This window comes from Rhinatrema bivittatum, chromosome 4, assembly GCF_901001135.1.
Source record: "Rhinatrema bivittatum chromosome 4, aRhiBiv1.1, whole genome shotgun sequence".
NCBI lineage: Eukaryota > Metazoa > Chordata > Amphibia > Gymnophiona > Rhinatrematidae > Rhinatrema > Rhinatrema bivittatum.
In genome coordinates, this window is record NC_042618.1 from 67,204,959 (window position 1) to 67,222,246 (window position 17,288).

General features: G+C 42.0%; 1 protein-coding gene across 4 annotated transcripts in view; it reads left to right on the forward strand.

Annotated features, from left to right (window-relative positions):
• Positions 1-17,288, forward strand: part of DLGAP5 (DLG associated protein 5) — a 214,075-nt gene that overhangs the window by 159,529 nt on the left and 37,258 nt on the right. For all 4 annotated transcript variants that reach the window (XM_029598267.1, XM_029598268.1, XM_029598266.1 and 1 more), the window contains exon 13: positions 2,544-2,636. In XM_029598267.1, the coding sequence (XP_029454127.1) occupies positions 2,544-2,636 (93 nt within the window). The remainder of the gene's footprint in view (positions 1-2,543; positions 2,637-17,288) is intronic.

Sequence of the window (17,288 nt, forward strand, 5' to 3'; positions counted from 1 at the left end):
CAGACTGGCTACTATGCACGCCGGATATGATCCTCCAGGGTTGGGAGGCATACTGTCGGGCGTTGAAAGCGCAGGAGTGCTGCAGTACAAAGGAATACCTCTGGAGTATCAATTGGCTGGAAGCCCATGTAGTTTAGTTGACATGCTGGCGATTCAGCAGTCACTTGAAGGGGTCGAGCAGTCCAAATCATATCAGACAATGCAACAATAGTGGCTCACATCAAGGGAGGAACCAAGAGCCAGCAAGTATCACAGGAAATAGCCCAACTCATGGAATGGGCGAAAGTACATCTTCAGAAGATCTCAGCCTTTCACATTACAGGAAAAAACTTTCTTAGCAGACAGTCTGAATCCAGGAGAAAGGGAATGGTACAACGAAGTGTACTAGCTCATAGTAGGCCGCTGGGACCTCCCCATTTCTAGGCTTGCTGGTGACATCACGCAATGCGAAGGTTCTTCGCTTCTTCAGTTCCAGGCGAGATCTGAAGTTTTCGGGCATTGATGTCCTCATGCAGGAAGGACCGGAAGGCAAGCTTCTATATACCTTTTCGCCGTGGCTCATGTTCGGCAGAATGATTTGAGGATTCAAGGCTCACATGGGGTTGGTACTTCAGGTGGGGCCAGATTGGCCCAGGAGGCTTGGTATGCAGATCTACGAGGCTTCTGGTGGAATATCCTCTCTGTTTACCGGTCCACAGGGATATGCTATGGCAGAGGCCTATTCTTCTTGAAGATCAGACTTGACTTTTGTCTTACAATGTGGCCTTTGAGAAGGCTCGTTTGCTGAAGCACAGATAGGCCGCTATTGCGTTTTCTACCTTGCTTCGAGCGTGACAGTTATTCTCTTCCTTAGCCCGTGTTTTCGTTTGGCGAATGTTTAGGCTTGGTGTGAGGAACCAGGGATTCATTTTTGTTCATTTAAAATCCCACTTAGTTTGGTGTTTTGTAAAATGGTTGTGTAAGGACTTGGCCCTTAAATCCTTGAAGGTACAGGTGGCGGCTCAGGCCTGTTCCGAGGTCCAGTGAATAATGAACCCTTGTCGGCCTATCTGGTTGTAGCATGGCCTTGAAAGGGATGAAGCATCTTCATGCTCCCTTGGGGTTGCTAGTGCCCATGTGGTGTCTTAATCTCATTCTGGAATTCTGGTGGATCCCACCTTTCGACCATTGCGTAGCCTCTTCCTGAGGTTACATAGTAGAGGAGGATGATCTGTGCGTACAGTTCCTGAACTGCCGGCTCTGTCTTACCCACAAGAAAGGTTCCCGGCATCTCCAGGAACAGTCCAGATACAAACTGTTCAGTCCTTTTGGCCAAAGGTGGTGTCTGATTTTCACTAGAATCAATCCCTGCTGATTCTGGGCAGGGAGAGAGACATGGATGAATATTGCCTGTTATGGACCTTGGGTGTCAAGCAGCATATCTTGAGGTATTGGAGGTTTCTAAACCTTTCAGCAAGATGAACAGGCTGTTTATATTCCACGGTGGCAGTAAACAGAGTGAGCTAGCTTCACAGATTATGATAGCCTGCTGGATTAAGAAGGTTATCATGGTCGTATATGTGGATACTGAGCAGTCCTTCCCTAGTCTGGATAGTGCTCATTCAAATAGGGCTCAAGCAGTGTCTTGGGCAGAGATTTGCCAAGCTATAACATGGTTTTTCTTACACAACTTCCAGGATGTTATCGCCTGGATGTGCAAGCCCAGAAGGACGCAGCCTTCGCACATGCAATGTTTATTGGACCATGGATAGCCTCTCACTCTGTTCAGGAGTAGCTTCGGAACATCCTATTGGTGTGGATTTACACGTCTAAATGCTTAAGAGAGGAGAAATTACTACTTAGCTGATAATTTCCATTTCTTTAGTGAGGACAGGTTAATCCACATTCCCGTCCTTTGCTGCCGGATGGTGATGCTATTGTCGTCCTGAGTGGCTGTGTCTCCAGGGATTAATGGTAAGTATCAGATCCAGTCCCTAGATTAGTGATATTACACTCCTTGTCTGACCTCAATGTTTTCCGGTTTAACTGAGTGTTGAATGATTGTCTTAATCCTAATGATTATGTATTCTTTAGTTGTCCACAGATAGCTTTTGCAGAGAATACTGGCAGGCTGATGCAGGTGCAGGAGTGTGTGTGTATATACTGTGATGTCAACTTTGCTCCATCTGCACCTGCTGGTAGAGGTGCATAACCACTGGTTTGGATTAATCTGTCCTCACTAAAGAAAAATAAATTATCAGGAAAGTAGTAATTTCTCCTCACAGAATGACTGACTAGTTTTGTAGGAGAATTTAACTTATGCTGGACAGAAGCAGGCAAGCTATCTTGTGTGGGGTCAGAAGAGAAATGACAATGTAAAAATGTCTTAACTGGAAATTGCAATAGCATTCAAAGATGACATTTTAAAATCCAGTACAAAATCTTTATTTGGTGCAATTAAATTAGGTTTGAAAAGTGTTTTGCTGAATAGGCTGAAGTTAACTTAAAAACTTATTTGGTTCTAAGTGTGTGAGGTGTTTTTACTTTGACCCTTCCTTAAACAGATAGAAGATGTAGACAAAAAGTTTGACAACCTTGTTAAACTTCAGGAGAACAGTTGGCATTATGATATCATCCAAACCGAAAAGGTTATCAAGGTAAGCATATAATTTAGTTTACACTATAGACTTATTTTGTCATAATTATGTAGTTTTGTATGAGGAGGCTATCATTGTGTTGGATTGAGTTACATTGAATTATTTAACTTTTCTTTTTCGTATTTTTTGACTCCATCTTTGAATCCCAATCCCCAGACAGCATGTCTTGACAAATCTAGAGATCCTTTGGCTGCCAAAGGACTGGAGGAGCGATACTTGTGAGGAGCTTTGTTTTCTGAGCAACATCGCCATAGTAGCAACAGGTGTTCTCTTCCTAGGCCTGAGTGTACCCACTAACATTTACAGATGGCAGATCCCAACTTGGATCCCTACTCCAAACCACAGTCCTACAGCCTGAGCCATAGGGCTATCCCAATATTTTTGATACAGTAATTAACATTTATAGTTCACAATAGCAGATTCTTCCCTGACATACTGTTGGTAAGGTGTAAGCAAACCATAAATTACACACACGTCTAAATCTACCAAATAGAAAAACGAAAATCTGTTTTCCCTCTTAATGTTTCCTGGGTATTTTAATTTAATGACTCGTTTTTGACAAATAGTAATACAATACTAAACATGCTAATTGGTTTCCATCATCAAGCAGGGCTCAATCCATGACTCAGGGGTGATGTCATCTGATGGCGCTGAACAATCCCATCTGTCTGACCTCAGCAAAAGTTTCCTGAGCATGCAGAGTGGTTCTCATGTGTGTACTGCCTCATGAGACCCTCGTTCTAATTTTGTCCGAGCTTCCACACAGATGTGCAACCCAGTTAAAAATTTCAATTTCTTCTTCAGCCAGACCAGTCCAGACACATGGGTTCATCCTTTCAACCAGCAGATGGAGACAGAAATTAACAGGTTTCCTAACATCACTCCTTTATAGGCTTCCAGGCTGACTTCAGCCTGCCAATGATGTATTGTGATGTATTGTCTTCTCGCACTGAGGACAAGTCTCCCAGGGCTACTGCCCAGGAGGGAAGGGTTAGGCCGGCCATCATAGTTGGTGATTCGATTATTAGAATTGTAGATAGCAGGGTGGCTGGTGGACATGAGGACCGCCTGGTAACTTGCCTGCCTGGTGCGAAGGTGGCAGACCTCACGCGTCACCTAGATAGGATTATAGACTGTGCTGGGAAGGAGCCAGCTGTCGTGGTACATGTGGGCACCAACGACATAGGAAAATGTGGGAGAGAGGTTCTGGAAGCCAAATTTAGGATTTTAGGTAGGAAGCTGAAATCCAGAACATCTAGAACAGGAAGCATTCTCTGAAATGCTTCCTGTTCCACGTGCAGGTCCCCAGAGGCAGGCAGAGCTCCAGAGTTTCAATGTGTGGATGAGACGATGGTGCAGGGAAGAGGGATTCAGCTTTGTAAGGAACTGAGGAAAGGGGAGACTTTTCCGAAAGGATGGGCTGCATCTTAACCAGAGTGGAACCAAGCTGCTGGCGCTAACTTTCAAAAAGGAGATAGAGCAGCTTTTAAACTAGAACAAGGGGAGAAAGCCAACAGTCACTCAGCAGTGCATAGTTCGGAGAAATGTATCCTTGAAGGATACTAATGAAACAGGACAGTTAGGGCATCCCAACAGATAGGTTCCATTAAAAGCAAACATAGTCCGTGTGCCTATATGTAAAAAATCACCGAAGCTAATGATTTCCAAATTATCCCAAACAACTGAAAAGCAGGTTGTTAATACAAACAAAAAACACACTTTGAAATGTCTGTATGCCAATGCCAAAAGTCTAAGAAATAAGATGGGAGAGTTAGTGTATAGCAGCAAATGATGAGGTTGACATAATTGGCATCACAGAGACTTGGTGGAAGGAGGATAACCAATGGGACAGGGCTATATCAGGGTACAAATTATATCGCAATGATAGGGAGGATCAACTTGGTGGGGGTGTGGCACTTTATGTCCAGGAGGGTATAGAGTCCAACAGGATAAAGATCATTCAAGAGATTAAATGCTCAGTAGAATCTATATGGGTAGAAATCTCATGTGTGTTGGGTAAGAATATAGTGATAGGAGTATACTACCGTCCACCTGGACAAAATGGTCTGACAGATGATGAAATGCTAGGAGAAATCAGGGAAGCTAACCAATTTGGCAGTGCAATAATAATGGGAGATTTCAATTACCCCAATATTGACTGGGTAAATGTAACATCAGGACTTGCTAGAGACATAAAGTTCCTGGATGTCATAAATGACTGCTTCATGGAGCAATGGGTTCAGGAATCATCAAGAGAGGGAGCTATTTTAGATTTAATTCTTAGTGGAACACAGGATTTGGTGAGAGAGGTAACGGTGGTGGGGCCACTTGGCAACGGTGATCATAACATGATCAAATTTAAACTAATAACTGAAAGGGGGACAATAAGTAAATCTACATCTCTAGCACTAAACTTTCAAAAGGGAAACTTTGATAAAATAAGGAAAATAGAAAAAACTGAAAGGTGCAGCTGCAAAGGTTAAAAGTGTTCAACAGGCATGGACATTGTTTAAAAATACAATCCTAGAGGTGCAGTCTATATGTAATCCACACATAAAGAAAGGTGGAAGGGAAGGCAAAACGATTACCATCATGGTTAAAAGGTGAGGTGAAAGAGGCTATTTTAGCCAAAAAAAAAATCCTTCAAAAATTGGAAGAAGGATCCATCTGAAGAAAATAGGATAAAACATAAGCATTGCCAAGTTAAGTGTAAGGTCCAAGAAAGCAAACCGGTAGCCAATCCAAGATGGCTGTCAGCAATGAAACAAGTAGATGGATCGGTGTAAACAGGATTTTATTGAAGCTTGCCAGACTCTGGCCGAGTTTCGCTCAAAGAGCTGCCTCGGGGGCTAATAAAAACATATAGAATGACACACATACATATAAAATTGAAACAACAAATAAAATGTACATCAGACTTCTATAAATTATGCCAACCAAAATCAATAAATTATATTAAATTATATAAAATGCATAATAAAACTGTAAAAATGGAATAAGTCTTACAATTATAAAAGCTAAACTATAAAAGTCAGCACTATATAATGTATCACATCTATACAAGATCGTATATATATGTGTGTGTACTAGTTACATAGGCATACACTTAAAATGGAGATATGAACTCAGAAGTGTGCACGTATAGACAAATTATGGAAAAAGAAATAAATAGACCCTAAGAAATGTAGCAGGAATCTTAAAACCAAAAAAAATAAAAATAAATATAAAAATAAAAAAATATGTAGTGAATTGGAAATTGTAAAATGCTATGCATAGTATGTGGATGGTTCTAGAGTCAGAGTTTTCAAATATGAGTGAGAATCCAAGTAAAATGAATACCTTACAAGCCACATGAATTGGCTTAAAACATCAAAAAATTGTATTAACAATAATTGCTTGAAAGACCTCAAGAATCGTGGGTATATTATTTTTTGTGTATATTACAAACTGTCTAGTCAAATAGTCTTGTAGGCTAGCATGGTGTCTGTTAGTCTCAGTACTGTCAACTACAGTTTGTCGCTGAATATCGGCGTACACTAAAAGCTGAGTTATTATTGTTAATACAATTTTTTGATGCTACATCAATTTGTGTTTTGGAATTTAGTAATTTATTATTATTTTTAATAAAAGATATAATTTATTTTATAGTTCACCTCTCCCATAGGCAATTATTCAACACATATTTTGCATAATACTTAATAGTCCTTTTTCTTTTGAAGGTATGCAATACCCATACTTTTAAAGCTCTGCTTTGAAAGTATTTGATCTGAATATCATTCCAAAGAAACCTTCTTAACTTCACCTTGCGATGTTTTAAGCCAATTCATGTGGCTTGTAAGATATTCATTTTACTTGGATTCTCACTCATATTTGAAAACTCTGACTATAGAACCATCCACATACTATGCATAGCATTTTACAATTTCCAATTCACTACATATTTTTTTATTTTTATATTTATTTTTATTTTATTTTTTTTGTTTTTAAGATTCCTGCTACATTTCTTAGGGTCTATTTATTTCTTTTTCCATAATTTGTCTATACGTGCACACTTCTGAGTTCATATCTTCATTTTGAGTGTATGCCTATGTAACTAGTACACACACATATATATACGATCTTGTATAGATGTGATACATTATATAGTGCTGACTTTTATAGTTTAGCTTATATAATTGTTATTAAGACATTCCATTTTTACAGTTTTATTATGCGTTTTATATAATTTAATATAATTTATTGATTTTGGTTTGCATAATTTATAGAAGTCTGATGTACATTTTATTTGTTGTTTCAATTTTATATGTATGTGTGTCATTCTATATGTTTTTATTAGCCCCTGAGGCAGCTCTTTGAGTGAAACTCGGCCAGAGTCTGGCAAGCTTCAATAAAATCCTGTTTACACCGATCCATCTACTTGTTTCATTGCTGACAAGTTAAGTGTAAAACATTGATAAGACAGGCGAAGAGAGAATTTGAATTGAAGTTGGCCATAGAGGCAAAAACTCATAATAAAAACGTTTTAAAATATATCCGAAGCAAGAAACCAGTGAGGGAGTCGGTTGGACCATTAGATGACAGAGAGCTTAAAGGGGCTCTTAGGGAAGATAAGGCCATTGCAGAAAGACTTAATGAATTTTTTGCTTCCGTGTTTACTAATGAGGATGTTGGGGAGATACCAGTTCTGGAGATGGTTTTCAGGGGTGATGAGTCAGACAAACTGAACAAAATCACTGTGAACCTGGAAGATGTAGTAGGCCAGATTGACAAACTAAAGAGTAGCAAATCACCTGGACCGGATAGTATGCATCCTAGGGTACTGAAGGAACTAAAAAATGAAATTTCTGATCTATTAGTTAAAATTTGTAACCTATCATTGAAATCATCCATTATACCTGAAGACTGGAGGGTGGCCAATGTAACCTCAATATTTAAAAAAGGCTCCAGGGGCAATCCGGGTAACTATAGACCAGTGAGCCTGACTTCAGTGCCGGGAAAAATAGTGGAAACTATTCTCAAGATCAAAATCGTAGAGCATATAGAAAGACATGGTTTAATGGAACATAGTCAACATGGATTTACCCAAGGGAAGTCTTGCCTAACAAATCTGCTTCATTTTTTTGAAGGGGTTAATAAACATGTGTATAGAGTGAACCGGTAGATGTAGTGTATTTGGATTTTCAGAAGGCGTTTGACAAAGTCCCTCATGAGAGGCTTCTACGAAAACTAAAAAGACATGGGATAGGAGGCGATGTCCTTTCGTAGATTACAAACTGGTTAAAAGACAGGAAACAGAGAGTAGGATTAAATGGTCAATTTTCTCAGTGGAAAAGTGTAAACAGTGGAGTGCCTCAGGGATCTGTACTTGGACCGGTGCTTTTCAATATATATATAAATGATCTGGAAAAGAATACGACGGATAATAGACTAGGGGGCACTCCATGAAGTTATCGTGTGGCACATTTAAAACTAATCGGAGAAAGTTCTTTTTCACTCAACGCACAATTAAACTCTGGAATTTGTTGCCTGAGGATGTGGTTAGTGCAGTTAGTATAGCTGTGTTTAAAAAAAAGGATTGGATAAGTCCTTGGAGGAGAAGTCCATTACCTCCTATTAATTGAGTTGACTTAGAAAATAGCCACTGCTATTACTAGCAATGGCAACGGGTACTTGCCAGGTTCTTATGGCCTGGATTGGCCACTGTTGGAAACAGGATGCTGGGCTTGATGGACCCTTGGTCTGACCCAGTATGGCATGTTCTTATGTTCTTATGACCTTTGGATCCTTGTTGAGTTACTTCAGGTCCAGAATATGGCAAAAGATACTCCCCCCCCCCAGCCCCCCTTCTTTCATACCACAAAATAGAGTACTGACCCTGACTCCATTCAGTACGGGACTGGAACCACTGCCCCTATATACAGCAGCTACAAAACAGTTCGTATGGCTTCCCCTTTATGAACTGATCAACAAAGTGAAACCATAATGCATCTAAAAAAAAGGATAGGAAAACTAAGACCCACTGATCTTAAGAAATGTGGACTCACTTCCAGTAAAAGGCTAACAGTCACCTAGCCTTTGTATCAGAGAGTGGCCTCAGACCCATTCATTGGAAGGTCCGAAAAGTTCCAGACCACTCTGAGACTCCACCCTTACCTCTCTTCTTGGTGTTACAAAAGGACTGGAATCTACTAACAGGTCTAGACCTCTAGCCATGCACCAACTCCTCAACTTCACACGCTTGGAAACCCTAAAGCAGCTTCAAGCTGGAACTAGTCACTACGTCCTCTTAAACTTGTCTTCAGGCAATCTGGGGACTTTGAATTCCCAATCCTGACAGAGCACTCACAACCGGTGTATATATTAAATTCTTTTAATCCTTCAATATGGCAACTCCTCTGACTCATACAGTCAACAGACTTAATGGCGTCCCCCGACACGGTACCCGTGTTTCGCCGCGGGCTGCATCGGGAGGGCTCGCCAATAGGGGTTCATAAGAAAGCTGACAGCATGCCTAAACTTTTAAGTTCCTATGCTGTCAGCTTTCTTATGAACCCCTATTGGCGAGCCCTCCCGATGCAGCCCGCGGCGAAACACGGGTACCGTGTCGGGGGACGCCATTAAGTCTGTTGCCTGTATGAGTCAGAGGAGTTGCCATATTGAAGGATTAAAAGAATTTAATATATACACCGGTTGTGAGTGCTCTGTCAGGATTGAACTGTGCGCCTGCACTTGTGTTTTCTGCGATATTGCTTGGAGTGCAGGATTTTGCTCTTATGTACTGTTGGACTTTGAATTCCCCCCATGCCTTCACCAGCTTTTCTAAAATATCAAAAAAAATTTCTCTAGAAGGAATGTTTGGTCTGCTTTGCCTTGGAAATTGAAACTATTGAACAGTTACACAGCCACAGCAAAAAACGAGCAGCTACAATTAAAGCCATACTCCTAGCCAAAGCCCAGACCAATTCATATGCGATGGCCACCAAAAGGTCACCTCTGGTGCCATCTGAATTGAATCCTTCAGGATTAATTGTCCATATTCAAAGGAATTTTATTTATTTATTTATTTATTTTTAATTTTTATATACCGATGTTCCTGTAAAGTATACATATCACACCGGTTTACAAGAAAGAAACTGTCGCCTCGATGGCGTTTTACATTGAAACATTTAACAATTTACAAATTAACAATTAAACAGTAACCTTTAACAGTTAACAATTTACAGCGGCATGAAGAGGATCTTAGTGGAACTTAAAGTGTACATTCATGAATTATAGTACTAATACTGACAAAATCTTAAGGGGCTTATGTACAGAAAGGCTGGGGAACAACGACTATGCTGATAATGTCATTCGTCCTGTTCTTAGCTCTCCGGGAATGCTTGGGTGAAGAACCAAGTCTTAAGTTTTTTTTTTAAAGTACTATGGCAAGGTTCAAGTCTCAGGTCTGGCGGTATCGCGTTCCAGAGTGTAGGGCCCGCTGTCGATAGTGCACGTTTTCTCAGCGAGGTTTTTGCCGGCTGGGAGATGAGCATGTTCTTGTATGCACTTCTGGTTGGTTTCTTGGAAGTGTGTATTTCCAGTGGAAAAGTTAAAAGTTTTCTTGTATGTGTTGAGATAAATGCAATCCTGCCTTAACAATAAGCTACACACAGCAACCTACAGCTCCAAACCAGCAGCCTCAAAAGCTCATCCAATCCTAAGCATCCTTGAAGGCCAAGCCCTGATCCAGAGGAATAGTGGTTTCCTTAGTGACAGCACAAATGAATGCATCCACTTGAGGAAATTCCAGGTTTTCTCTTTCCTGAAACAGGAGGGGTTACAGCCTCACCATAGTCTTATCCCCTTTAAAATTTAACACTCTGGCATCCTATTACAGAGATCACATCCTTACCTATTACATAAAAATGCTTTGAATGGTTTCCTTAAACTCAGAATTATAAGGCTTTCTGAGTTAAAATCTTATTCCTTTTTTTTCCCCCTATATCTCACATTCTTAGGGACTGTGAAATTATGTGAGAAATTTCCTCTTTGCAGAAAAACCAAACTATACCTGAATTATCCTCTTCCTTAGGGGAACATTTCTCTTCCTCTGACTCTCTCTCACTGCCACTTTCCCTTAAAACCTTATGGTCCACAAGTGGCAGATCTGAAACTGCAGGACATTCTTCCCTCCCATCCTCTTCTATTTTTCCTCAAGATTCCCAGAAGGAAGTGTAAATAACAGAGTCACATCTTTTTTCCTGGGTGGTAGCTCCTAATATGGAACCTAACATCGTGTAACTACAGCAAGGGTTATTTTTCCCTATATGCAATACCTTGCTCTTGTCCACATTAAATTTCATCTGCCATTTGGATGCCCAATCTTCCAGTCTTGAAAGGTCCTCCTGTAATGTATCACAATCTGCTTGTGATTTAACTACTCTGAATAATTTTGTATCATCCGCAAATTTGATAACCTCTGTGGTTAGAATCTGTTCCAGGAGGCATTCTCCCAGATTATGTCCAAATAGGAGTTAATAAACATGTGGCTAAAGGTGAACTTGTAGATGTAGTGTAGTTGGATTTTCAGAAGGCGTTTGACAAAGTTCCTCATGAGAAGCTTCTAGGAAAAGTAAAAAGTCATGGGATAGGTGGTGATGTCCTTTTGTGGATTACAAACTGGCTAAAAGACAGGAAACAGAGAGAAGGATTAAATGGACAATTTTCTCAGTGGAAGGGAGTGGGCAGTGGAGTGCCTCAGGGATCTGTATTGGGACACTTACTTTTCAATATATTTATAAATGATCTGGAAAGAAATACGATGAGTGTGATAATCAAATTTGCAGATGATACAAAATTGTTCAGAGTAGTTAAATCACAAGCAGATTGTGATAAATTGCAGGAAGACCTTGTGAGACTGGAAAATTGGGCATCAAAATGGCAGATGAAATTTAATGTGGATAAGTGCAAGGTGAAGCATATAGGTAACTATAACCCATGCTATAGTTACACAATGTTAGGTTCCATATTAGGTGCTACAACCCAAGAAAGAGATCTAGGCGTCATAGTGGATAACACATTGAAATCGTCGGTTCAGTGTGCTGCGGCAGTCAAAAAAGCAAACCGAATGTTGGGAGTTATTAGAAAGGTAATGGTGAATAAAACGGAAAATGTAATAATGCCTCTGTATTGCTCCATGGTGAGACCGCTCCTTGAATACTGTGTACAATTCTGGTCGCCGAATCTCAAAAAAGATATAATTGCGATGGAGAAGGTACAGAGAAGGGCTACCAAAATAATACGGGGAATGGAACAACTCCCTTATGAGGAAAGACTAAAGAGGTTAGGCCTTTTCAGCTTGGAGAAGAGATGGCTGAGGAGGGATATGATAGAGGTGTTTAAAATCATGAGAGGTCTAGAATGGGTAGATGTGAATCGGTTATTTACTCTTTCGGATAATAGACTAAGGGGCACTCCATGAAGTTAGCGTGTGGCACATTTAAAACTAATCGGAGAAAGTTCTTTTTCACTCAATGCACAATTAAACTCTGGAATTTGTTGCCAGAGGATGTGGTTAGTGCAGTTAGTATAGCTGTGTTTAAAAAAAGGATTGGATAAGTTCTTGGAGGAGGAGTTCATTACCTGCTATTAATTGAGTTGACTTAGAAAATAGCCACTGCTATTACTAGCAATGGCAACATGGAATAGACATAGTTTTTGGGTACTTGCCAGGTTCTTATGGCCTGGATTGGCCACTGTTGGAAACAGGATGCTGGGCTTGATGGACCCTTGATCTGACCCAGTATGGCATGTTCTTATGACTTGGTGGGGGTCAGCAGAAATGCATAGATATGAAGATTTTTCAGCTGAAAAGGGTAAGAGTTTTGTCCCGGTTTAGATGTCCTGATTCAAGACTGGCTGGTTCAGGTTTCTCTCTGAGGCTTTTTATTGGGCAGAATCTTGCAGAAAATTTCCGGGCATCAGGAGCTAGTGTTATTGATAGCTCCCAGTTGGCCAAAGCATTCTTAGTATATGGATCTAATGAGGATGCTGGACTGGATCAATTATTGTTGCTCAAGACAGGGATCAACTGTTTAGGGGCTGGTGGTTCACAAGGATGCATCTCTGACTTTCAGCTTGGCCCTTGAGAGGGCTTATTTAACAGAAAAGGGATATTCTCGGAAGATTGTATATAGCCATTTGGAGTCCAAGAAACTTTTCACATCCGTGGTATATCTGAGATACTGCAAGTTGTTTGAGGATTAACATTTGATTAGGAAGATCTCGAGTAGAGGAGCTAACTTGCTGGTTATCATAGAATTATTCCAAGACAAGCAAGATGATAGTCCTCACATATGGGTGACGTCACTGGATGGAGCCCTATCACGGAAAACTTTTCTGTCAAAGTTTCTAGAAACTTTTGACTGGCACACTGAGCCCACTGAGCATGCCCAGCATGCCATCATCCCTCAAGCCACAGGGGTCTCCCTTTAGTCTCATTTTTTCCACGCTTCAGTTAGCCGTTAGGAGCCCTGTGTGATTTGTCACACAATATTTCCTTCAGGAAAAAGTAATATTTTTCTTCAGAAAACTATCCCTTCATAGGGGTCTCCCATTCTCGGGTTATTTTCTTCGATTGGTGACCATACCAATTATTCGCAGTCGATATTAAATTTCCCCGGTGACCACGGGCTGTCAATGGCTGTCTGGCCTTAAATTTGTCATTATGGCAATCGGGTTAAAAAAAAATGCCCAAATTGCCCTCGCACAATGTCAATCACTGATCCCCACATCGAATGTGTTCTATGCTTAGGTGCAGGACATAATGTTTCTTCATGTCCTCAATGCGCCAAGATGACTTCAAAAGGTAGATGAGCCCATCTAGAAGAAATGGAGCATCTCTTTAAAATTCAACTGCTTCCATCGACATTGACGCAGTATTCATCGGCAGGAGTTTCCAAAAAGGTAATCATAAATACTCGCCGAGTACATGAGGGTAGTGGGGACCCACTATCCCCGAATCCGTCCAAGGTGTCAACTAAATCTGCTTCGGTACTGGAAAAAAGAACGGAGCACAGAGAAGCATAGACACCGGCATCGGGAAACATCCGGTGCGGGATCCGATCCAGGAGCGGGCTTGATGGTTATCGATCCACCTCCCAAGAAGGCCAGGGTAGAAGAATCGTCAATGCCCTCGAAACCACAAGATCCAAGGCATTCCCCACCAATATCGGTGCCGGGTACTGTGCCCCCACAGGGACCTGTGGAGGAGCCGGTTTTGCCTTCTCTGCCACCCCCTATAGCTGCTCTGCCCTCATCAGCTTTACGGGAGGAACTGGACGGATTTATCCGCCAGGCAGTTGTTGATGCCCTTCAAGAGCTTCATCCACCGGTGCCTGTTCCCACTGCTCCACCAATGCTGGAGCCATCGATGCTCGCACCACTGCTATCTAGGCTTGATATGTTGATCGGTGCCATGCCGACGCAACCTACGCCATCGATGGCAAAGACACCGATCAAACACCCGAAAGACCCGATACCTATACCAGGCTCTTCGGACGACGGAGGCACTGACTCTGACCAACAACCATCGCCTCAGCCGAGGCCAGGACCATCGGGACTCTCTGGATTGAGACATCCGATTCCGCCATCGATGCCATATCCATCGCCATTGATGCCACAGAGGCATAAACAAAAACCACCGATGGATTCATCGAAGACCATGCCTCCATCAATGCCATTCTCACTTCCTCCTTCTAGTCAGCATCCACACACCTTATCAGACACCTGGGAGGATGTGGACACCGATTCTTCTACAGAAGACATCTTGTTGGACCCTTCCCCCACCAGTGGAAAGGAGAAAATCACCTCCTGAGGACTCTCCTTCTCAAACTTTGTTCGAGAAATGTCCGAGACAATTCCCTTTCAATTGCTTACAGAAGAGGATTCAAGGCACAGGTCTTTCGAAGTCCTCCAATTTGTGGATGCTCCTAAACAAATTGTCGCCATACCAGTACATGAAGTGCTAGTTGACCTTCAACATCGCCTTTGGGAACATCCCTGCACTGTATCACCGGTAAACAGGAGGACAGATGCCACACATTTGGTGCAGCACATACCTGGATTTCAAAAACTCAGCTCCCACATCAATCTGTTGTGGTAGAATCTGCGTAAAAAAGGTCAAAGAGAATTCGACCACACTCTTCCACACCTCCTGGAAAAGAGCAAAAATTCTTAGATAATTTAGGACGGAAAATGTTCCATGGTTCCATGCTCCTATCCAGAATTGCATCATACCAATTATATATGATGCAATACCAAAGAAATTTGTGGAAACAAATGCAAGAATTCTCTGAAACCTTTCCACAACAGCATCGAGACACCTTTACTTCTATTATACACAAAGGTCTAGAAGCTGGCAAACATGAGGTATGTGCTGCCTATGACTCTTTCGAGACATCCTCCAGAATGGCAGCAACTGGCATTAGTGCCCGAAGATGGTCATGGTTGAAGACATCCACCTTAGGCCTGAGATGCAAGAAAAATTGGCTGATCTTCCTTGCAAAGGTGAGAACCTGTTTGGTGAAAAAGTGCAAGATGCAGTTGCGCAGCTGAAGGATCATAACGAAACTCTGCGCCAACTCTCTATAATTACTGCAGAGACTCCATCTTCTGCAAGACGGCCATCCAGGAAAGATACAAGAAAGCCTTTCTATAGACCACGCAGGTATTATCCACCAGCTCCTCGTGGTAGAACAACAAGGCCATCACAAAGGAGCCATCCCAGACAGCCAAAAGCATCTAGGTCTCAACCTCCTCCTCAGACAGGCCAAGCACCTGGGTTTTGAAAACATCCCAGAGAACAGCAGCCACTCCAGAAACCCAATTCAAAATTTACCGGTTGGAGGCTGGGTTTCATTCTTTCTACCCAATTGGATAAACATCACAACAGATCAATGGTTTCTATCCATTATAACACAAGGTTATCATCTGGATTTTCTCCCAGTACCCAAAGATTCCCCACCAAACTCCCTCTGGGTTCACAAAGATCATACCACTCTTTTAGAAACAGAATTATCCACCTTACTGAGAGCCAGGGCCGTAGAACCAGTTCCCCGAACTCCTGGGTAGAGGATTCTACGCCCGCTATTTTCTCATTCCAAAGAAAACAGGAGGACTATGTCCCATCTTAGATCTCCGAAATCTCAACAAATTTCTACGGAAAGAAAAATTCAGGATGGTGTCCTTAGGCACCATGCTTCCCCTTCTTCAAACAGGAGATTGCCTCTGTTGTCTGGATCTTCAAGACGCTTACGCTCACATTCTAATATTCCCTCCTCATCGCAAATTCCTGCGTTTCCTGGTGGGTCATCACCACTTTCAATACCGGGTTCTGCCATTCGGACTTGCATTGGCACCCCGAGTATTCACAAAGTGCCTAGCAGTGGCAGCGGCCCATTTATGCAAGAAAAGCATACACGTTTTTCCTTATCTGGACGACTGACTCATCAAGAGCCAAACCAAGGAGCTCTCGACTCTCTCAAAGTCACAATCAATCTGCTTCACTCGTTGGGATTTCTTATCAATTACCAAAAATCCCATCTCGCACCATCTCGCCTTCTACATTTCATCGGAGCAGAATTGAACATCACCGTGTCAAGAGCCTTCCTACCAAAAGACCGCGCAGGCACACTCTCCAAATTAGCGAAAACTCTGCGTGCAAATACAACTGCTACAGCCCATCAGTTTCTAACTCTGCTGGGCCACATGGCTTCCACAGTCCACGTCACCCCTATGGCCAGATTAGCCATGAGAATAACACAATGCACTTTGAGATCACAGTGGCTCCAAGCCATTCATCCACTGTTGTCTCCAATTCAAATAACCCACCAGTTATGTTCATCTGGTTGTTCAGGCTGGCCTACCCTGAGACCAACCCCCCTTAGACACCTGCCCCCCCTGCACCTTAGCATACTATCAAAAAGAATGTTTTTGTATACAATAATCTGCTGTAAATATGTTAATCTTTGCAAATGGTTTCTTATAAGCTGCTGTAAATAATTTCTGCTCAGTTATGGTTAGTCCTATCTACCTTCTTTGCTGCTCTCTCCTCTTCCTCCCTGTCTATCCCACCCTCCCCCCCGCCCCCTTTTACTATTGCCTTCTCCATCTCCCCACACCTGTTTTTTGTAATTTCCTCCTGTCTCAAGTTCATTGTGAACCGGCGTGATGTGCCCCACGAACACCGGTATATTAAAAGCTGTTAAATAAATAAATAAATCTCTCGTCTGGTGGACGAACACAAACAACTTGCTAACAGGCCTACCGTTTCAGCAACCAGTTCCACAAGTGACCTTAACTATAGATGCATCCACCTTAGGTTGGGGAGCGCATGTAGAAAATCTTCAGACTCAAGGTACTTGGACAAAACTCGAAGCAACATTTCAAATCAATTTCCTAGCGCTTCGAGCTATACGTTATGCTCTATATGCGTTCAAGGACTGCGTTTCACACAAGACTGTTCTTACATAAACGGACAACACAGTTGCCATGTGGTACCTAAACAAACAGGGAGGTACAGGCTCTTATCTCCTTTGCCAAGAAGCTGCGCAGATTTGGGACTGGGCCCTAACTCGTTCCATGTTTTTCCGGGCCACTTATCTAGCAGGCATA